This window comes from Rhyacophila brunnea, unplaced genomic scaffold, assembly GCF_057557595.1.
Source record: "Rhyacophila brunnea isolate RB1 unplaced genomic scaffold, BYU_Rbru_1.0 scaffold_18, whole genome shotgun sequence".
Taxonomy (NCBI): domain Eukaryota; kingdom Metazoa; phylum Arthropoda; class Insecta; order Trichoptera; family Rhyacophilidae; genus Rhyacophila; species Rhyacophila brunnea.
The window spans coordinates 31220433-31244085 of NW_028232837.1; the positions used below are offsets into that span (position 1 = coordinate 31220433).

Below are 23653 nucleotides of genomic sequence, written 5' to 3' on the forward strand. Positions count from 1 at the left end.
TAATCGTTAAATAATACTAAATTTATGGAGACGTAGGATGATAATTTTGAAAATCTAAAACATTAATAAGGTACTTACAACAGGTTTTGAAAAAAGCATTGGTCTAATCCAATGTTGTCTATCTTTTTAAGTTAGGGATACACTTTAAATTAAAACGAATTGAAATTTCGAGGCAAAAAAAATTTTAAATTTAAAAGTTTTGCTTTGAAAAACTTTATTGCACTTACACTTACTAGTCATGATATTATAAGTTATATGTATAAACTTTTTAAGCAGTATTTTTTTAAATCGCGAATCACTGGTTAGGAAGCATTGGTCTAATCTCACAAACTTTTTCGTCAAAGGGACAATAATTTTGAAATAAAAAATATTTGGCGGGCCACCCTTTCTTTGATAAATATTTTCTATTTTAAAAAACATAAGGCAAAAAAAAATAATAATATTTCATGGTGTAGCGTTATATTTTTAACTAAATATACATTATTATTACTCTTATTAATATACTAAAAAATAGTTTTATTTTTTTTTCACCACTCCTGCCATCTCGGCTCAAATTTTTTGGTGTGAATACGCAAAACAGATGCGATATGGTTGTCTGTTAATTTTTATCTGAAGTTTATTTTATTGATTCTCATTGTAGAAAGTGTTTTATCACAAAAATATAGGTACTTCCAAATAAAGAAGCCATTTGATGAGCATGTTAACTATATTTGGATATACCTCAAGTGAAAGCCCTCATTCTTGCCAGAGGATATGTAATTTTTAATATTCGATAATACGAATAATAAAAAATAATACAGATTAAACATAAATCTCACGGAACTCATCTCTCTTTGTGAACACCTGGCTAATCTAATTAATATCACTTCCCATTGGGTCTATTCTATACTATTATCGACCGCTAAAGTGATAAATATTATCAAACTTAGAGTAGGTTTGTATCAAAGTATTAGCACTTGTAACAATTACAACCAACGTATTGTAATTATTGTTATAATAAGTGCTAATACTTTGATACAAACCTGCCCTTAGTTTGATAATACCTATCACTTTAGCGGTCGATGGGTATAGAATAGACCCACATGAATTCGTCGGATTGAATTTGAATTTGTTTATTTCACGCAAGACAAAATCTTGGGGAAATTGTTATTGATGAAGTAATTAATCCGTCCACCAAAGCGCGTGAAAACCCTGAGATTGGAGTGCGCATCCAATACAAATCTTAATTAATAAGGTGTTGGTGCAATACTCATGGTAAAACGCTTGCATGATACATTTATGTCTCTATTATGTTATGATATTGACAAAAAACGTATCGATACTGGTATTGTATTGAAAGAAAAGTATTGAAACTTTTTGAACATCACTACATTATGTACAAATAACAAAACATAACCCCAATTTGACGCAGTTTCAGTTTGACGCGTAGACGTATCGAATCTGTTATACGGTAAGTCCAATAAAATCATATCAGTAATAAGTAAAATAACAATAAATAAACCCTAATAATAATGAATTTTGCAGTGATGTTATTTTGTATTGTCTTCTAATTATATTGTAAAATATATCCGTGCGTTACCTACAGATCTAGCAGCAAAGCTAGGGTTCCCGTATTTGCCAAAGGTAAACGGAGGACATATTATATAATCGGCGTTCCATTATGGTACGTTTACATCTGACACTTATACCGTTATACTTATTTTATGTGTCGGACATAAAATTTCATTTACTGTTTACACCTGCATGGATCTGACATAAAATTCTGGTATACTTCTCGTTGAAATAAAGTCTCGACACTTTATTCAATGGCAACATTGGAATAAATATATGCGGTGTTTACATATGATATTGTAATTTATTCGGACACTTATTTTGTATACTTCTCAAAAACGTTATGTCAGTTGTCAGTAGTTGTCAGTTGTCAATATGGGAATGTTAAAAAAGAAAGCAGCGAGTTTTATTATTTTAAGTCTTTTGGCAACAAAAAGAAGGAAAAAACGGTCTAAATGGGTGCGGGAATGGATTCAGCGACGAGAAGAACTAGGTGCCTTCCGTTTAATGTCAGAGTTTAAAATCGAAGATCCAACTCAATTTGTGAACTTTGTGAGAATGAGGCCAGTGGATTTCGAAAAACTAGTTTGCAAGATTGGACCTTTTGCCAAAAAACAAGACACAAAATTTAGAAATGCCATAAGTGTAGAAGAACGATTAACAGTAACATTGCGATATCTAGCAACTGGTAAGAAGTGAATCGTCCTTGCATATTCAATAATATATTACTTCTCGTAATATGAGTGCAGTTAATACCATTTGAAGCACATTTTTTCTTCACAGACTGCATCAGAATTAATTGTATGTGCCGAGAACATGCGATATTTTATTTTTCCACAAAATCCATAGAACACGGCAACTCTGATTTATTTCTCACTGTCTATGATATTTGACAGATCGCTACAGTACATTTTTATTTGCGTGCGTTGGGATCTTTGATCTAAAAACACCCACATATATCAATACTTATTGATGAACTACTTCAATGTGTGTTTGGTCCAATGCGAATATGAGAATGGGCCAAATTAATGTCACACAAGATTATATGTTGAATATGCAGTGACGGAATATTCAAAATAATAAAAACATTGTATACATATTTATTCACACAAATATTTTTACAATTCTAGGTGATTCGTACGCTAGTCTTGGTTATTTATTTAGAATACCCAAATGCACAATCAGTTTGATCGTTCCAGAGATCTGCCAAATACTTGTCGATGTTTTGGAAAAGGATTACATGTCGGTAGGTTCAGTTTAATTCAGTAGGTATCGCAGCTGTCAGTTTCGTTTTCAATATAGGTAGAGCCGCGTTGACACGGTCCAAGTACGATCCAAGTAGACTTGGATAGGAATAATTAGTATGAAGATGTCTCATCCGAGTGACAGCTTCACACTATTTATTCCTATCCAAGTTTACTTGGATGAGTACGACGCGGTCCAAGTAGCTTGGTTAGGAATAATTAGTATGAAGATGTCTCATACGAGTGCACTTGGATAAGAATAAATAGTATGAAGCTGTCACTTGGATGGCACTCGATCCAAGTGTACTTGGATCGTACTTGGACCGTGTCAACGCGACTTAGTGCACTATTGAATGAGGTTGATATTCAATCTGAATATCAACCTCATTCGATAGTGCACTATCCGATATGCTCGGTGATACTATAAGGGATTATGGAAGTAATGAGGTTACTCTTTGTAATTTTAAACTTGGATAACAGGAATTAAATTAAATCTTACAGTAATGTAACTATGTGCTCAAATAATTTCCAGGTAGACCCGTCTCTTCAACTGTGTAGGCATTTACGTTTTCATTTATCAACTTGAACATGTCTGCCTGTACTACCTTATCTGTTGGTATTGCATTTTAGCAAATTACAATATTTAATCAATAATAATTAATTATAGTGTATTTTATGTGTATGGATGGGAGTACCGAATATATAATAAAATATCTTGAAAATTTATAATAAATTTATTAAATCACATCCTGAAAAATAAACACAACCTAGAAATAAAAACAGTAAGATGAAAAACAAGTAGTTTAAAATACTTAAAGATAAGCAAAAAGACGAGGAAACAGTAAAAACACAATTGAAATTAATAATAAAATACAAAGCAATGTACGATTAATTTCCACCCAAAGATTAATGATTATTCTAATGTTTTTTAAAAACCTGTTTTAAAATGATATACCTAGTATACAATATAATAGTCTCAATAGAATACTACATGTATGATAAAAGCGCCGTAATTTAGGATTAAAATATGATAAAACAAAATTACTTAGTCGCTTGTAATAAGCTATTTACATAGTTACACAACTGTATTTTTTAAGAACCTATCAATATATATGTATTTAATTAGGAATTCAATTTATAATAATATCACCGGTTAACTATTTCTTTTATTGAACGAATAATTCACAAGATTTAAGAATACATATATCATTCTGATTATTGAACATATTTAATTTTGAAAAACACTTTCTGAGAGAATATATTATAACCAATAGAAAAAATCTTTTTTTGAAAAAAAGTAAGCCAACCCGACGGGGAATCGAACCCTGTATCTTCCAGGTTTACGCCCTATCCGTGCATTATCACTATGCTACGAGTTGTTCGGGTTGGCTTATTTCTTTTCAAAAAAAGATTTTTTCTATTGGTTATAATATATTCTCAGAAAATGTTTTTCAAAATTAAATATGTTCAATATTACCGGTGATTAAATATATTTTATTAATTTTATAATAAAATAAATTCTATCTACAAATCGGTAGGTTCAGTTTCGCAGCTGTCTGTTTCATTTTCAATATAGTGCACTATTGAATGAGGTTGATATTCAATCTGAATATCAACCTCATTCGACAGTGTACTATCCGTTTCGCACGGTGATGCTAAGGATGGAGAGGAATACATTCCTGATCGTATCATTTCCTCTTCCTCTTCAGTTACCTCTAACACCGCCCGCTGTATTTTTCTTTTCATTTTTTTTCTTAAATATTCGGTTTTTGTTGTCCTAATTTGTGATGCAATATAATTGCCGAAAATATCATACTCATCATCATCCTGAGAGAGTATGTGTGTGGCTTTTCGCATTAATAATGCATCACGATCGTCTAGTGTCCTTTTTCCTGGTTTTTTTTTCCCCTTTATATTACACGCCCTTTCATCTTCTGGTTTCGTTGGTTTCGTAACTGAGGATGATCCTTCAACTTGTTCTTCAGTTGTTACGTATGTGTCGTCTAATGTGGAAGCATCGTCCTAAAAATAGAAATTATAATAAATAGGTTGTAGGTTGAACCGTTACTAATAATTATTTTGATGTTTTTGTAGGCACCATCAACACCAGAAGCATGGAAGGCTGTCAGCGAAAATTTTCAATCAAAATGGAACTTTCCCCAGTGCTTGGGTGCTATAGACGGCAAACATGTTGTTATTCAAGCCCCCAAGAAAAGTGGAAGTTATTATTTCAATTATAAAGGACAGCATAGTGTTGTTTTAATGGCGATTGTTGATGCACACTATAAATTTATCATAGCTTCCGTTGGTGGAAATGGCAGAATTTCTGATGGTGGAGTTTTTAGAGCTAGTGGAATTTCAAGTTACATTCAAGAGCAAGCAAACAGTTTGCAACAAACACATCTTGTTGGTAGAAATATGAAAGTTCCTTATGTCTTTGTCGCTGATGATGCGTTTCCTCTTCAACCACATATAATGAAACCATATGCACATAAATGTCAAGGTTCAATGAGAATTTTCAACTACAGGCTTTCTAGAGCAAGAAATGTTGTCGAAAATGCTTTTGGTGTAATGTCTAGTATTTTTAGGGTACTAAGAAAACCAATTCTTCTTGCTCCAGAACGTGTTGATAAAATAATATTAGCCACATGTTCGTTACACAACTTCTTACTTTCAGAGAAATCTTCTGCTAATATATATGCCCCTGAAGGTATATTTGATAGAGAGAATATAGAAACAGGAGAAATTGAAAATGGAAGTTGGCGAAATGAAGAATCGACACGTAACCTATTACCTCTAGAACAGCAAGGGAGTAATAATTATTCCTTGGATGCAAAAGGTGTAAGAGAAGAATTTAGGGAATATTTTGTCAGTGCACAAGGGGAGTTATCTTGGCAATATAAAATATTATAAAATACACTTTGTACTTACTTAGATACTACTTAAATATAAAATTTAAAAAAAACTAAGAAATTTTATTTTTTTAAATCATTAGTTTTACATACCTACCTACCCACTTGAAATGTGAAGTCGAGAAAAGTGCATTATTTGGAACGGCCCTCAAAAATCAATCATTTTAATGATTCCACTAGGAGAAACTATATTATTTCTATGTGAAATTGATGCTTATTGTTATTCCTTATGAATTGAGTATTTATAAAACCAACATAATATGTCATTCTATCCATCTAGTGTTTATGGCAGTGTTACTTTGAACAAAGTTGTTTTTTGAGGGCCATTCCAAATAGTGTACTTTTACCGCGATGCCTAATAATATCTTTGAGCATATATTAATAGATTTATTGAATTTTAAATATTACTTAAGAAAAAACTATAGTATATTGGTAAAACGACTACAAAATGAGAAAGAAACAACACTTTGACAGTTGAAAAACAAGGCGATGCGTTTGTGTTACCAGCCTGCCTAGAAATTCCATAAACACAAAAATGTATCGACTGATATTTTTATAGAACCGAATAATGAACAATAATTCTGCATAGCCTAACATAACCTAACCTACTTTCAAACTAACAGCCTCATATAATATAAATTTTGACTGTTACCTTTTCAATTAAATTAAACTTATACATAAACTAGGTATAAACAGTTTCAAACTTACAGTTATTGGAATGTTTCCCAGTGTCGATCGGCATGTTGTAGCGTTTGATAAAAACGATAACACTTTATAATAGGGCCACTTCGATTCATATAAGTCATCGAGGCCCGATCCCGATTTCTTTATTTTCGTTTTTTTTTGTTCGTTATTATACTGGTTTCTTAAGTTGTGTATTTTTCTGTTAATTTCCACAACTGTGGTATCAAAATTTTTGGCAAGTTCTGATATTGCATCACTTTTTTTCGTACGGTTTTTATAATCTTTCGCGGTCACATCCCATAACTCCGGTTTAAGGTGATATTTGTCTATTAAATCAAATGTATCTGCTTTTAACCACTCTTTTTTAATATCCATATTGCTCGATGCACTTTACTACCTGTCAAACTAGCTAGGTACGAATAATGTCAGGTACTTGACATAAAGTAGACGGTGGCTCAACTTTGGTGATATATCGCACCAAGTTCGAACTTGTCGTAAACGCGGTGTTTACATTTGCGTATATAAGTAGATTGAATAAGTTGCAGGTGAGAGTCGACACAGGCAAAATAAGTGGCAGATACAAATATACTTACTGTTTACACTTAAGTGAATATGGTGTCATACATAAATATGACGATATTAGTGTCAAATGTAAACGTACCATTATAATCTCCGATTGATTTCACAATACTTTGATATACCTACTTAATGATTTTCTCAATTCAGAGTGTTTCTGCGATGAATTTTGCCACTGTAATAATTGAATCCGTGGCATTCCAAATGAATGCTAGATCTACCTAGGTAGTAATTTTATAATCGTGACGTTTTCTCAAAATCCTATTTATAAACAAGATTTACTATCGAGTTAATATTGCAATTAGAAATATAGTAAGGTAGGTAGGTACCTACACATTGTAATATTGTGAAAGAATTGTCAGATAAGTAAAAAAGTGCTTTTAAACGATCAGTTTTGCTAGGTAGGTATCCAAATCCAATCTGTCTCCGTTTCCGTCGAACTGTCAATTGAATTGACGCGTAGGTCGTAGTATGCGATACTGAAACCAAAATGGAGACGTGGAGGATGCATTCTCTTCAGGTGCTTTTAGTTAGACGTCAGTTCAGTTCTATGTTCTATTGTCCGTTCAGTCGAGGTTTCCGTTTTGTGTATTTAGACCAGGGGCTCACAAACTTTTTCGTCAGAGGGACAACAATTTTGAAATCAAAAATATTTAGCGGGTCACTCTTTTGTAAATATTTTGTGTTTTTAAAAAACGGCAAAAAAAAAAATATTTCATTGTGTAAACAACTTATATTTTTTTACTAAGAGCCGAGCCACACCGGGCGACTCTGGGGCCCTATGTTAGAACTTGCGAGTGCAAGCTTCCCGGTCGACATGACGTCATATGACATCATTGTGACGTACTACCGGAGTGATAATAGCACTCGAGAAAATCACGCTACTCAGACAGCGGCGCTATTCATTGTCACCATACACATATAGGTGTTTCATCGTAATAATTATCAACGGTGAGCACTGCGCGCGGGCGGCATGCCTCGAGCGTGGATTGGCTGACGTCACAATTACGTCATGTCGGCTGGTGCCACACGGGTCGATAGTTAGGAAATCGGTGCCCTGGTCTCCTCGTGCGATTTACTCGGGCGACTTGCCGGCGACCAGAGAGGCAGCCAATAATAAAAATAATAATGAATGTACACGCAAGTATGCAAAAAAATACGTTCTCTCCGCAGCGTGGCTGCAGGCGACCAAGGAAGTCAATAAATAATAATAATGAATGTATGTACCTACGCAAGTATGCAAAAAATAATAAATATAATGGCGTGGCTGCCTGCGACTAATCGCCCGGTGTGGCTGCACTCAATACATAGCTATATATTTTCATACATCGCTACCGGTCGCCCGACCAGAGAGACTGCGAGACCAGACCGAGTGCACGAATGAGATTTTACTGATCGCCCGACTTTATTGCTTGCGCGACTTCTGGGTGACCAGTGGGTCTATTCTATGCTTATCGACCGCTAAAGTGATAAAGTGAAAAATATTATCAAACTTAGGGTAGGTTTGTATCAAAATATTAGCACTTATTGTAACAATTACACGAAGCCGGTTTTTATTGTTGCAATAAGTGCTATATTTTAACAGCACCTATCTTGCTGCTGTTAAAATATCGCACTTATTGCAACAATAAAAACCGGCTTCGTGTAATTGTTACAATAAGTGCTAATATTTTAATACAAACCTACCCTAAGTTTGATACTATTTATCAATTTAGTGTTCGATAAGTATAGAATAGACCCACAGGTGTGGCATGGTCCATATAACTGCATGCATCGGTCTGGTCTCGGCGACTGGTCGCCTGGTGTGGCTCGGCTCTAAATCTACATTATTATTACCTACTCTTATTAATATGTAGGTATATGTACTTACTAAAAAATAATTAAGTATTTAAATTTTTTCACCTGTGATTTATGCAATTGTTTAGTTTGAATCTAAATTCTGCAATCTAGGCTCGAATTTTGTGGTGTGAATACACAAAACAGATGCAATATGGTTGTCTGTTAATTTTGATCTTGTTTGATTTATTAATGCTCATTATAGAAAAAAAAAATCACAAATATAGGTACTTGGATATACCTCAAGTGAAAGTCCTTTGTAGAATTCAATTAAATAACACAAATATCAAAGTGTCTATTCTTGACAGATGATATTTAATTTTAAATGTAATTTTTAAGATTTGATTTGAAGAATGAAAAATAATACAGATTAACATAAATCTTGCGGGACACACTTTGTGAAACCCCGATTTAGACAATCAGTTTAGCTGTCTGTTCAGTCTCAGTTGACAGTTCAGCTGGGAAACGGCGGTACACATTTTTCATCCACTAAAAATGAATATTATTTTTATAATTACATTTTAGACATATTGGTTGGTATAATACAGTATATTTAAAGAAATTATAATACCTATTTCAATCAAATTAGAAAAGTAGTACTTATAAAAATATACGCCCACGGTGGCCGCGCGGCATAAGCGTTGGACTACAAAGCCGTGGGTCCCAGGTTCGAATCCTGGGTCTGGCAAGTACAAAAATTGTTTTTCAATTTGTGTGTGTCAGGGTATGGACCTAATAGGTTGAGCAAGTGGCTGACATCCATTTCTCGTAAAAAACAAAATCTGTCAATACAAACCTCCACTCTGTGGAGGCCCATATGATCCTATCAGGATCGGACATGGTCGAAAAAAAAAAAAAAAAAAAAAAAAAAAAAAATATGGCAACATACTAATTTACATGTTAATTTAACTGGCAACTCTAAAAATGGATACGATAACTGATGGAAAATCCAACTGAGACTGAACGGACAACTAAATTGATCGTCTAAATCACAGGTTCTCAAACTTATTTCGACCACCGCCCACTTTGAGATTTAAAAAATATCTACTGCCCTCCATATTTTTTAACTAACTTTTTTACATTACCATCTGTTGCATATCTTAAAAACAGTTATTGCAAATATAATTTTTAAACATGCATTATTGTATGGATAGGATAGATAGGGGATAGGGTGTGACCAATGACATATTATTAAATGGACAACTCACTTCATACTCGGCGCGCACGAGAAATTGTGCATGAAAGTCATTCACAGATGTATAGGTAGATGTCACGTGACCATATGACGTATCCGTTTCCATTATGCGATACAAGCTTCGAGAATTTATAGTAATATAACCTTTATTGTAATGGCGTATTAGTGTCATGACTCATTGCGTTAGAAACAGATTCTCGGTTACTTACGACTTCTCGGAGATTAGACGCAAGTGAGCCCAGCGAATCACAGGCGACTGACTGTCCAATGGTTCCTGTCATTCAATTGCATTGAATAAACATTCATCAATATCTTAAAATGGCATTTTATAAATAATAAATAATACTAACACATGAAAAGTGATATCCCATCTTTCTTGTAGTGTTTAGTAGATTTTTTTACAATTTTTAACTAGGCACATTGGCATTTTGTAACACAATAATAACGGTGGAGTCGAAACCTGACAGTCAGAAATTTTGTATGGGCAGACCCAGCGGTGTCGCCAGACCGCTTGCAAGCAGAATGTTCATTTTAGTGTAGGATACCGATATTAAAATATGAATTTCGCCATCCGGCAGACCCGACACAAAGTGAGTGTCATTTTATTTTCTAGATGCTTCGTCCATATTAATGTCATTGGGTGTGACCCATATCCTATTTCTGAGATCGAAGAATGTTTCAATGAGAGGAAATAAAACTCATACCTACTTAATCATATTTAGAAGTATTTTTATTAACATTTAAAGAAGGCTTTAAATTTAAAACTTATCTAATGTGAAGGATGAATCTGATGCATTTCGACGAGTTTGTTAATATCAGGCTCGAATTTACTTAAAAACAGCTGTAAGTTACCGCGTCAGTAACTTGCAGCTGATTTCTTTTTTTAGTTGGCAACATTGCTACAGCACTAAATCCACATTCACACAGATACGACGATGGGAATGCTATCAGAAATCGTTGAACAACTGACCATTACCCACGGTATAGGTAAATCGTTTTACAGTGGCACCATGGGTACGGCAAATGCGGCTTGCAGTTGTAGTGGTATTGTTTGCTAGCATTGAAACAGGTATTGTCGCAAGCAATTCAATACACGTGCGAATCGCCTATGGTGCCACTGTAGAATGATTTACCTATACAGTTGAGAGAGTTGGTCGCGTCTGCAGCCAAAATTCTTGGTAGCCATTCTTGAATTTAATTTTTAATTCTTCGTTTGTTGTCAGTTCTATAAGTTCTTCTAACTGGGATGATCCTGCTGTGTTGACAGCCTAGTATATCCATGTTTAAAATATCCTGGAATCGTTCCTTCAAATCATCGTGGTCAAGTGCTGACAATAAATAAGCAAGTCATCCTTACTGAAGGATACTGCTGATAAATTGCGTTACTATGTACATACATGAAATATATAGCTTCATTCATACTATTACATGCGTAAGCGACTCTAATCTAACCGTCTATACGGGACTCCAAGCATTCAAGTAGTAAATCGCATCTCGAGTTGTGTCATGTCTAGATTCTGTCGGATTTTTACAGATAGAGTTTGTCTGCCGTTGCCCCTCTAGATTTCCTTAACGCCCCCTAATTTTCTTTGAGCCTTTACTGCCCCCCTAAAGCCTCCAGCGTCCACAAGGGTGCGTTATCGCCCACTTTGAGAAAGACTGGTCTAAATACTCCAAAAACACCACTGTTTCAAAACTGAATGGACCAAAACAAAACGCACTTTAATTAGGTATATTATTTATTTTCTACTCTTACGTAAGAGAAATAAAATAGTCTCAATAACCATCGAAATCAAAGATGTTGAATCTTCTTGTAGGAGTTTCCTGTGATTTCCCTATTAAAATTACTGAAGTAAGTTCCAGTTTGATGTACCTAAGTGCCTAATATCTCAATAATGTTTAGGCTCCGTTTATACAAAAAGATTTTCTTCAACATGTTTGATTAAAATTTAAGTGTTTTAATTTTAATTTTAATCATCTATGCATTGAATATTAGGTTATGTTTATATTGAATAGAAGCAGTTGTAAATGTGTCTGAGAACACTGCATTGCTTATGAACTTTTTTTTATAATTGCCAAAACAGTTTATCCGGAGTAGATAAAGATGAAGAACGCCACTTTGTGTTGGGGGGAATGCTTAGATGCTTTTTATCTCGCACTTAAAACCAGACTGTCTTATTCTGAGATGCATGAGATGTCGCAAAGCTATATACAATATTCTGCTGTTTATCAGCTGTTCAACGGATATCGAATAAAATATAAACAAATATGCTGCATGTAGGACTAGTAATGGGTCATGTCTGTTAGTTTCGACTCGTGAGTTTCCACACAAACAACTGAAAAGCTATGGTTACCTATCCAAGCATCGGTAATATTTTCAGTGCTGATTAAAAATATGCAAGTACGAAAGACTAGCAGTATTAAATTTTCAACAACGTTGTTATTTTTATTTTCGTAAACAGCGCGATATAAGAATTTCTTCAATATAAAATTATGCAAATCCAATACCTATACCTTACTAGGTATACTGTATCCGCAATGCATTGGGTAATTGATTCAGTTAACCACTGATTGATCAATGATTATATTATTTAAAGCTTATAAGTATTAACTATTAATTTATAATTAATTATGCAATTTATCTTATGTGGTTTTTATATTTTTACCATTATATATCAATTAAAAGATAATTGAATAATTATCACGAAATTTAAAATGGCGACAATGATGATAGTAGACAGAATGCGGTGAGACATCTCACGTCACTGTAATTATCATTCTTTTGTGGTCTGCATGTAATTTTAACAGTATTTTGATTTAACATAACTCATCATTCTATGCATATTAGATTAAATAGCGCATGTACACATTCATGGATTTACTGGCAACAATTTCGTTGTAAATTAAACTATCGGGACAATAACTGTTTACACACAAAAATGCTGATTGTCTTGCCAATCTCATTCTTCAAACATTAGCTAACTCGTTTGTTGTCGTCTTGTGTGGTGCTATTTGACAGCAGGTTGTGGAAATCAAATGCTCTTCGCGGTTAGTTTGTATTTCTTCAGTCAGGTTCGCCACTATATTTCTGTTGCGCATGCACAGTATCGTGAAAGTTGCAACTATCGCGTGAAAATTCAGAAGCTGCTGAACTTTTTTGATCCATGCATGTAGTCTTGCAACTTGTACGATAATATGTGTTTACACTTGCATTTACTTGTTATGGCTGCGATAATACGTACTTTCCATGCACGTGTAAAGGGGCTATTAGTATATTGGATTAGTTTTTTTCTTGCATCTTCTTTTAACAGAAAAGGGGATTCCTCATCATTACCCAAATGAGATAAACTGTTTTTGCAATAAAAAATATACCTATGCGGTACTTTCCGTAACATTTTACTGCATTTACTAAAACTTTTCAACTTTTTTGTTATATTTTTTACTGGCATTGTTAAAATATCTAATACATAATTATTTTGTTCAATACGCAGTAACCAATATCATGGGAAATAGTTCAATACGGCATGCTTCATCCATCGTTGCGAAATCAACAGCAATAATCGAGCAGAAAACTTTGACATTGAGTTTTAAACCGAACGCTCTTATAGTAACGTCACCTTTGACGAACAGTGAAGCCGAATTCGATTTATGGCGGAGAATAAAATTGTTACTCCTACAAAGTGCGACTGTGCAACACAAAAAACACGCCATTGCAATATCGCCGGCTGATAATATCGACCTATTTTCTGACATTGACAATTTTGCGCAGTGTTCGAGTCCTAACGAAGATTGTTTTCTGCTATCGCCCGACGTCTGGACGAGAGCTTCACTGGAAACTATCACTTCTGGTATATCTTTTGAACTCGGTCAGTTGTGGTTTTTTACTCCTCCCGTGAAAGACAATTTCAACATTAAAAACATTGTTAGTGACGTCTTGAAGTGTTGTACAGAAGAAGAGGTCCCAAAAACTGGTTTAGAGCTTTTTGGCTGTGTTGCTGACGACACTTCGATACTTTGGGTCAATTGTCCGAGTAGTAAAGCCCATATCGATAAGTTGAGGAGAGATCTGAAGGAGGCGATCACCGTTGCAGGAGTGCAGTGGAATCTGGTGGAAGTGGATAAATAAAAAGCCCTTAATCTAATCTACAATCGCAAAAGACAGATCTTCATGTGAGTGAAAAAACTTTTTTTTAATTATTTCGACAATACTTGACTAAATGTAACTTGTTGATGTTTTGGACAAGTACAGGCGTCGCTTAACAGGCATAGAAATGGATGATTATCTCAAATATCAAGGAAGAGGCACCCCGACAAAACCGCCCAAACATTGCCGCCCAACCAAATCCGCCCGTACCAGTGCTTGTCAATACTGCCCGGACAAATTCGCTTGAACAATACCGCCCGCAAAAAATACGAAAATATATAAAACAAATGCTTTTTTGGTTTTTCGAATTGCTTATTGATTGAAATTTACGCCTTATTTAGGCCTTGGCAGTACCTAACAGACCAAATATAATTTGCGGAATAAAAACTACGACATCTCTGAAATGTCAGTTGTCATGGTAAAATCATTTACTAATATGGTAAAATGTTTTAGGAATATTCCGATAGATGTCAGTATGTGTCCTATTTTGAAATTATTTGTTTTGACCGAATTATTAGTACTACTGAGATATCTTGTATCTGCCTTTGCGAACTTGGACATTTGACGCAGAAAAATTGCCGATACATAATACGTGTTTAATCCTATGCAGCCGCATAGCTTATACCTGAGTTCCCTAATGGAATACCTGGAATATCTACAAAATCCCATGAGAAATGCTGATGAGTCATAAAGTCTACTTTTATACAAATATGGAATGAAAATAATTTTTATTTTTTTATATCTTTATTCATGTTTTTTTATTTGTGTATCTAAAATATAATATTATGTAAAACTAAAAATTGTCTCATTAAAAATTGTTTTGGCGGCAATGTCCGGGCGGTTTTGGTTTGGGCGGTTTTGTCGGGACCCCCAAGGAAGAGAATAGAATAGGGAAAACACAATAAAATATTTATTTTCTTGTCTGTTCCATCTGTTTTATGAGTCTGCGTACAGCTCATGACTTTCTACCATAAAGCGAGAGAATATAGAATGCGAGAGAGTTAAACTGACAATATTTAGATTGCTGAATACAACTAGGAATCCCAGATATTCCACATTGAGTTGAATGTTACCCCAGCTCTCTTTGCAAATTGCCATATCAAGGATTTGTGCACGATCAATTGAACTTAGTTATGCAGAATGTAGCCAGTCCACAATAATGTCGAGCTTAGATAATGGCACTTTAGCAACAACATTATGTTAAAAAATGTAAAATTGTAAATAGTATTTTATTTCAAGAATAATTTTTTGCGGCTTGGCTATTTTCAGCAGAAGTTAGAGAAAACCTTCTCGCATCTGATCTATATCATATTTCATTTTTTTTATTTCTTGTGGACTGACTACTTTCTGCATAACTATGTCCAATTATTATTAACAGTTATTTGTCTCACTTCTCAAAAAATGTTAGTGTCAGTGGCTAGTTTTCATTTCTCAATAGCCTATTATTTTTCCTAATTATTTACTAGAGCTCAGACAAATAGTTCTGAATCATCGGCTATATTCGATATTTGCGGATTGTCAGGTAAGTGGAGTGCAAAGGGTGTGTTCTGTAGCCCCCTTTGAGCCACGCTTACCCAACCGGCCGCCTGCAAATGCCTAAACATAGCTGATTATTCAGGACTCTTTGTACGAACTCTACCTATTCAATGATGATTAAAAACGTAACTCATAATTCAATTCAATTTATTTATTTTACATAATATTGTGGACATTACAAATTATAAGTTTAATAATGTACAGTTGTGTGGTCACCGTATTAACAATACACCATTGAGGAGTTCATTGTCATATATTTGAGGGTGGAAGTAGTCCGCAGACAGTGCAATGTGTAGATAGCAGTTAAAACCTAAAAATTACAACATTTTAAGAATTCAATATTTTAATAATCAGCAAAACACTGCTGTGCGAACGGACATATGATCGCCTTTCGCCGGCTGAAGAAATGCTTACGTGCCGGGTGTCAGTTGTCGCATCACAGGAATGAACGAGTAAACAGTGCATTCCTGTCATTGTGTCGTGTGAAATCCATTGTTGGATTGATAACGTTTGTACCTTGATCAAATTTCGCAGACAAAATCCCAGGAATCAATCCGCAGTGTGGGAACAAGAACAATAATTTACCCACGCTGTGGATAGCATTTTCTTTGTCTACTGTCAATATAAAAACAGACGTGGCAATCCAACAAGAGATCAGTACCTTAAATTCGTTCGTCTTAATCACACGCTTCTCGCTTCAACGTTAAAATAATTTTTTATTACAAACACTATCGTCATAAATCTAATTTATAAACTTTGTATTGTACAAGCTGTAAACTGAATTTGTAATTTGTGTTAAGGGATAATAAATTTGGGGAATTACTTTTATACGCATCAAAACCTTCTGATTCTATTCATTACCTACCCCTCATCACACCATCCCTGCCAACATATTTTTAAATGGAGGTTTTCAATCCAGTCCAGTGACGATGGTTTCCTTTCCATCACGGTTAATATCGTTTCACTTTGTTAGAACACCATTCACTATTATAATTATTATAATAAAACCCAGATTAATCTATAACGTAAATATAAAATGCATTGGGGATGCAAGTTTTTAAATTCGGCTGGCTGGCATTCTTCCAAGGAATGTTTCTCAATCAGCTATGTCCTTTTGTTTTATAAGGGCGTGGGACCAGTGTTGCCAACTATCATTGAGAAAAGCATGTCACACGGAGTACGATATCAAACTAAGGAAAAAATGCTAGATTTTGTGAAAATAAATTTCAATACCTTTTTTTGCCTATCGATAAAAAGTGTAAAAAAATCACACATTTTCCCAGAACCTAATTTTAAAATTGACAAAACATAATTAAATAATTTCACAACCTATGATAAGTAATAATTGGGTAATACCAGAGAGTATAATATCTGATACCATTATATCATTATAACGCCAAGAATACGCTCCAATTGTTTCATTGTGTGGTCAGAAATTTGATTTCCAAGAAAATAAAATATATAGCTTATTTTCAGCACAGTTTAAGCTGTTAAAGGCATCAAAAATGCCAATAAAAACGCCATAAGCTAGATGCATTTTTTGAAAAATGCTATATCTGGCAAGAAAAACATTGGCAACGCTGGCGGGACTGAGTCAGCGGTTTTGAATGTGATTTATCAAAACAACTCTATTACCTAAAGTTATTATTTTACACTATATATCTGTCTTCGTTAGATTGCTCATGGGGAATTGTAGGATCTCTGTATTGTTTGGTATCCGTGTGTATGTGTGCATATTTTTAAAAACCTGACTAGGCTGCTTTACCAATTTTAATTAAAATATTTAATAATAAGTAGGTACCTATACTTTAATCACAAAATGTATTAAATTCAATAGCTTTAAGTTTATGTTTGGGATAATAAAAGTTGGTTTTATTTATTTTATCTACTTAAAATATATCCTTTGTGTTGAATCAAGTATATTGGGTCTAGGACAATTCGGTCCCGGGACAACTGGGTGTCATGCAATCGAATGAAATTCGAAAATAAATGTTCGTGAATTAGTACTTTTAAAATATGTATTTAATATTATTATGTATATTCAAATTATTTAATATTTGGTGAGAATTTAAATATACACATAAATAATGATTTAATTTTGCATATTAATTCATGATAATTCTCAATCCGCAATAAAAAAACATTATGTTTAGAGCAAAATAAATTAAAACTATTAAGTAGTAGATAGAAACTGATTAAAATTCCTCGTCTACTTTCTGTATAACATCGTAACGGACGTCTATTTGTTTCATTCGACAGTGCGGCGCCCAATTGTCCCATTCTCAGTATATTATCTATTATGAGCATTATTACAACGTTTTTATTAGTTCGTATTCTTGTTTGTCCAGTACGAATCTTGCAATCGATTTTTAACTAACTTCCCGACTAGCTAGACATTTGAAACTCTTAAAATATATCAGAACACAATGCCAACGCATTATTTTAATACTTTTAGCCATCTTTAAGTAGAATTGAATTCATTTTCAGTTAATTCTGTTTTGTATGAAAAGTTATTTTGGAAGAAATCCGTAAAAAGTAAAACACTATTATTGGGTCCTAGCAACTAAATTATTCATATATACGTGCGTTAGTATGGAAATCAATATGAAATGTCAAAATGACATTTCAGTATTCTATATTTGTTTGTTTTTTATTAACTTCATATCAAGTACAAGTTTGAGCATATTGAGCATAATAATTCAACAGAAAATTTAAAAACGTATATAAAGAGTTCTTTTTATCTTGTACTTGTCTCATTATAATTATCTTAATTAATTGTTTTATTACTAAAAATAAATATCAGGGGAATTATTTTACTTATGAATAATGTCTTTAATTTATCATATAAATAATTATAATCTTTGTTGTATTTATGTTGGCAGTAGTGTTTTTATCATAAGAGTATAGGTATACATCTCCCAATCATACCAATAGGCAGAAGCATACTAAAATCAAATCCTTTTACATAGGTACCTAATAAAAAAAAATCATTAATTAAAATATTTATATTATCATTTCAGATATACAAAATGGGACAGAAAACTAGTACTAACCAGACGCTGGACACAGTGGGTGGTACGTTAAAAGGCGTCATAATCGGGACTAAAAACTATATAATATTGCTGCCGACCGTCGGGAACAATGTTGTTAATATCATGGATATTACCCGGAGAGTGATGTGGCGTGGAAAGATGGTCGGAGAGTGGGTGATCAGGTTTGATAGGCCCCACCGAGGTGTAAACTTTGAGCACATTAACATCAACCACAGACTTGCGAAGATGCGTTACGATCCTCACTACCGAATTTCACCTACCCAATTGAAGGTTAGATCAAATCGTTACTTAAAAATCAATTGGTATTGTTATGAACTTTTGGCTCATACATAATATTATTGTATTAAAATAAACTGTTCCAACCATCCCAACAGACCTGTTGTAGGCCTCCGAATCCTCGGCTAGCTCCGGGCCTGGGGTGGAGGTACATTCAAATTGTAGGAAGAACAGGTAGGCACTATGTCTAGTCCAATAAAAGAACTTTACACTATATTAAACAATTTTATTAGGTCTCACGATCACCAAAGGTTCAAAGTTCAAATTATATAAGTCCGAAACCACAAAAATTATTAAAAAAAAAGAAGTCTTATTTATTATACAATATTAATTGTATAAACTAACACCTTTATTATTTAATTATTTAAGAATTAATTTATCTTTATCTGTAATCGAGATTGCGCGAACACGGGGCACCGCGACAAAAGGTTGGGGACCGGGTCCGGTAATGAACGATAAAACTCGCGAATAAAACGACTAAGTCGCTGGTTGACACTTCACCACTATCTGTCAAAGTGACAGTAGGTATGGAGGTAGGTATCTGCCAGTAGGTATCGGGACCTGGGCGAGTACCTCCTCACAAGTCCTGGCGACTTGTATATGAAAAGTGTGAACGAAATTCCGCCGCTGACCTTCGCAGGTTCAGGGTCGGGAATGTGAGCGAAGACTGATATTGAATTTAAAAATATTGGGTTTATATGCAAATCTGGCCGATTTCATCCCTTAGCTCAACGTTTTTCGGGTGACAAAATTAATTAACGGTTTCCTTACGAGAGTGGCGGAAATTGTACAATGACTAATTACCCGCGACATCTACGTAAGGGCCGACTAAGAAAAATTATGGGCGCGAGTCGACGCTCGCCGGCGGGCGGCGTCGCTCACTCGTCACGTACGTCCTTCGAGTACCTAGGAGTACTGAGATCGTGTAATTGATGAAGCAGTACCGCAGTGTTTCTGGGCCAGCCCCACGAAAAACGCACCTACGAAGGCGTGCGAGGCATCGACGGATTCGTGGTTGAATTACCTATCGATACAGCACACCCCCCGCGTGGTGGCGCTCTTCATGGCTGAGGGAGGGGCGTTCCCGCGGCGGCCGGCTTTGCGGGCCCTAGCGGCGCGAAGGTACCTCTCACCCAGAAACAAGGGTACTACAAAGTTAGCCTGGATGATAAGGCGTCATATGCCAGTGGTTAACTCGGCATATTTGAGGCACCAGGCCTCCGACAGCGCATATCAATCCTTCGGCCAACTACCGTTGGGGGGCTCAACTTTGAGGCGCCCCGACGGCCTGAATACCTACTTGACGTTGGTCTAAGAATATGAACTCGGTAGATTGGTAATTTAACTACAAAATAAAAGCTTAATATAAACCCATATTACGCGGGGAAGTTACTTGATTCTAATATATAAACGTATTGGTCGCGCAATCTTTCTCACGTTAACAACTAATATAGCTCGGTGTCGCCACAGGCACATACTTACGACTAGTTGACGGATGTCATTCCGTCAACCAAACATATAGGCAGTAATAATTGCTTAGTACATACTCATACCTAGCCGATCAAAGATTTCCCGCACTTTATTCCAGTACGTGGTCTCCTTGATCGACCAAAATCATTGATCCGATTCTCCCGTCGCGCGTGAGCGTGATGCCGTCATACACGCGAGCGAGAGGGGCTCTGTCACTGCAAAGCGAGCAAATTTGTATCGGGAAATCGGTTTCTACACATACGACAGAGACGCCGTCGTATGTGCGAGCAGGAAAGCTGCCAGAATACCGATTCGGAAACGCCGCGCGCGGAATGACCGCGGATATTAATAATCGAAATTGAAATGAAAATTAATTACGCGGGATCGTGATTATAATCGGATCGATGATTGCCTAAGTGTTACTACGCTTTGTGATTGCACATACGTGCAAAAGGGAGCCTTCGCAACAGGCCTATGAGCATATATTAACAATTACTGTGCCGTGTACGTGCGACGCGCAGCGACATCGATCTATATGCACTTATCACTACGTACATCTTAACTATCTAATTACATACCCTCAACGCCCATCCATAAGTCCCCCTTTATTACTATTTAATCCTTTGCCTTACATATGAATATTTTACAATTTACACTATACATTATTATAAACAAATCATATTTAATTTAATTACCCTTTACCATATTTGGCAACAAAACAAAAATTTAATCTTATACTATATTACCTATTACCTATTATTTACATGGTCTGTGGCGACCGACTTAACCATCCACAGTTCACTCTGAGAAGCCGTGGGGCCTGTCAGAGCAAACTGCGGGACTTAACATGTGAAATATTTTGTTCAGCTTTGCCAAGGGTCATCATCATTTCATCGGTGGCGCATTGACTACCAGGGTCAGACCGAGCGGCTGGGTGGCACTACTCCTTATGGGAGCGCCCCCCACAGGGGCGGAAAAACCTGTCGGTGACACTGTCCATGACCACATTCTATTACTCAATCATAATTGTACACACAAAAGATACTTAACTCTACTTTATTGTATTCCAAAATGTACTTAGTACAGTTTTTTGAAGATTTACTATACTTTTTAATGTTATTTACATATTATGTTTTCGAGTCTTTGAATTTTCTATGAAATTGCCAAACATTATAGTACCGAAAAATTAATAGGTAAATTGCAAATCTCAAAAATATGATTATCTCAAAATCAGATTTTTGGACTTAGGCCGGTTTGGAATGTTACTCTGCAATTGTTAAGTTAGCTGTCAAAACTGTCTATCTCGCCCTAAAGGTTTGCACAGCCAAGAGAGGTGCTGTTAAAACATGACAATTATGTGACAATTACACAACCAACTTATTGTAACAATTATAATACTCAATACAAAAATATGATAAACTACCCTCGATAGCAGTCTTGTGTATGAAATAGATGCGCAGGTTTGATTATTTTGAATGTGTAGGTATATAATGTTACATATAAAGTGTTTCAAGCCTACAATTTTTTTTTAAATACAATAAATGCGAAATGTTTTAAATTAAAAATTACAATTAATTGTATATAGATATAAGTAACTAAAGCAAGAGGTAAAAGTTTGTATTTGGCTCTGCCAACATGGAAAATATTTCCATGATTACCAATTCTAATATTATACTAAACGTGTTCTGGAGTTGTCATCAAGTGTTTTAATACAGTGAGTTTAATTTGTTGCTTTTTTATGAGTTTAACCCTGTGTTGCCTTTCAAAAACCTTATCATTCGCTTCATTTCCAGGGTGTCGAAACTCTTGCTAAAGTCTGCAAGGTTATTAACTGGGTACTTCTCCCGACTGCTGTGGCGATTGATACTGTCCGCTTGAGTAAGGACATCATGTCTGACGTCGAGCATGGCACCACAAGGAACTCTGTCACATCTGCAGCCTCTATCACTGCCGCCTGGGTCGGAGGGTATACTGGTTAGTGTCACAGACCATTATTTTTATTACTGCATTGTTCCAAATCTTAACTCTTATAATATATTTTGGACTAATAAAGATGAATTTAACAGATAACTCATACCTAATTCAATATGGAGGCTATAATATTATTTTTTTTTTCGATTTTCTTTACCACTGCCTGTAATAAACGATTTAAAAATTTCTAGAAGTCCAAAATAGAAAGGAGGTAGCCTTGGACAAACGTGAATGAAAGCCTTAACTCTAATTATTGGTATTGTAATTTGTAATGCCTGTCTTTGCATTGCATTGCGTCTTTAATAATTAGGGTTGCTCTGCCAAGAAAAATAAAAAAAAATGTTTTCGTTTCAGGTGCAACGGGTGGTGCCGCAATCGGTACAGCAATCTTACCCGGCATCGGCACCATTATCTTAGGTGTCATTGGCGGAGTCGCTGGGGCTGTTGGGGCACCCGCTGCCACCGAAAAAGCTGTCGGAGCTATTTATAACTATGCTAAAGACACGCATGTCAATTATAAGGTCTGGTTTAATATGAGTTAAGTTACTTGCTGAATCACTTTATAATTTTCAATATACCCATAATATTATAAATGTTTTTTTAATTTTTTATATAGGTACCCATAATATTATAAATGCTTTTTTAATTTGTTATATCCAATAAATAAGATAAACATTTAAAAATATGATTAATTACTTTTACTTTATATCTCAGAAATAACATACAATTGTACGACAGTGTTGATGCTTTTAAAAGTGTAAGACCAAAATTTCATGCATATTAGTCATTCGTCAGCGTATGGTTATGTGGAGCACATGTTTTCTGATTTATAAAAGTTTCAAAAAGTCCCTCTTCATCGGAAATATAATAATGCAGACGAAAATTAGGTAGGTATTTATTATGTTTTCTCATCATCATCAGGGGCGCGACAACCCGGTGTGGGTCTTGGCCTCCTCCAACAGCTCCCTCCACCTGTCCCTATCCAGTGTGGCCGCTTTCCAATTTGGTACCCCTAGAACACGACAGTCATTGGCAGCTCCATCCAACCAGCGAGTCTTTGGCCTGCCTCTTCTTCTATGCCCGATTGGATTACCGGACATCACTCTCTTTGCCGGTTTATTGTCATTCATACGGTGCGCATGACCTGTATATGAAAAATCATATACAAGTAGATATTGTTGATAGGTCAGTGACGTCCCGTGGGG

The 23653-nt window shown here is 35.1% G+C and overlaps 1 protein-coding gene across 2 annotated transcripts; it reads left to right on the forward strand.

Annotated features, from left to right (window-relative positions):
• The first annotated feature begins 1407 nt into the window (after positions 1–1407).
• LOC147073433 (uncharacterized protein C13G5.2-like) lies at positions 1408–23130 on the forward strand. Of its 2 annotated transcripts, XM_085945546.1 has the most exons (5): positions 1408–1450; positions 13490–14168; positions 18699–19001; positions 22271–22451; positions 22803–23127. In XM_085945546.1, exons 3-5 carry the CDS (start codon positions 18708–18710, stop codon positions 22988–22990), a joined length of 663 nt encoding a protein of 220 aa, XP_085801672.1. In that variant the 5' UTR covers positions 1408–1450; positions 13490–14168; positions 18699–18707; the 3' UTR covers positions 22991–23127. The 2 variants fall into 2 exon arrangements, with proteins under 2 accessions (XP_085801672.1, XP_085801671.1); XM_085945545.1 differs by lacking the exon at positions 13490–14168 and having other exon boundaries at positions 22803–23130.
• Positions 23131–23653: the final 523 nt, after the last annotated feature.

Coding starts and splice junctions, on each gene's coding strand:
- LOC147073433 (XM_085945545.1), top strand. CDS start 18,708: ATGGGACAGAAAACTAGTACTAACCAGACGCTGGACACAGTGGGTGGT. Junction 19,002..22,270: donor TTTCACCTACCCAATTGAAG/GTTAGATCAAAT, acceptor CTTCATTTCCAG/GGTGTCGAAACTCTTGCTAA. Junction 22,452..22,802: donor CTGGGTCGGAGGGTATACTG/GTTAGTGTCACA, acceptor TTTTCGTTTCAG/GTGCAACGGGTGGTGCCGCA.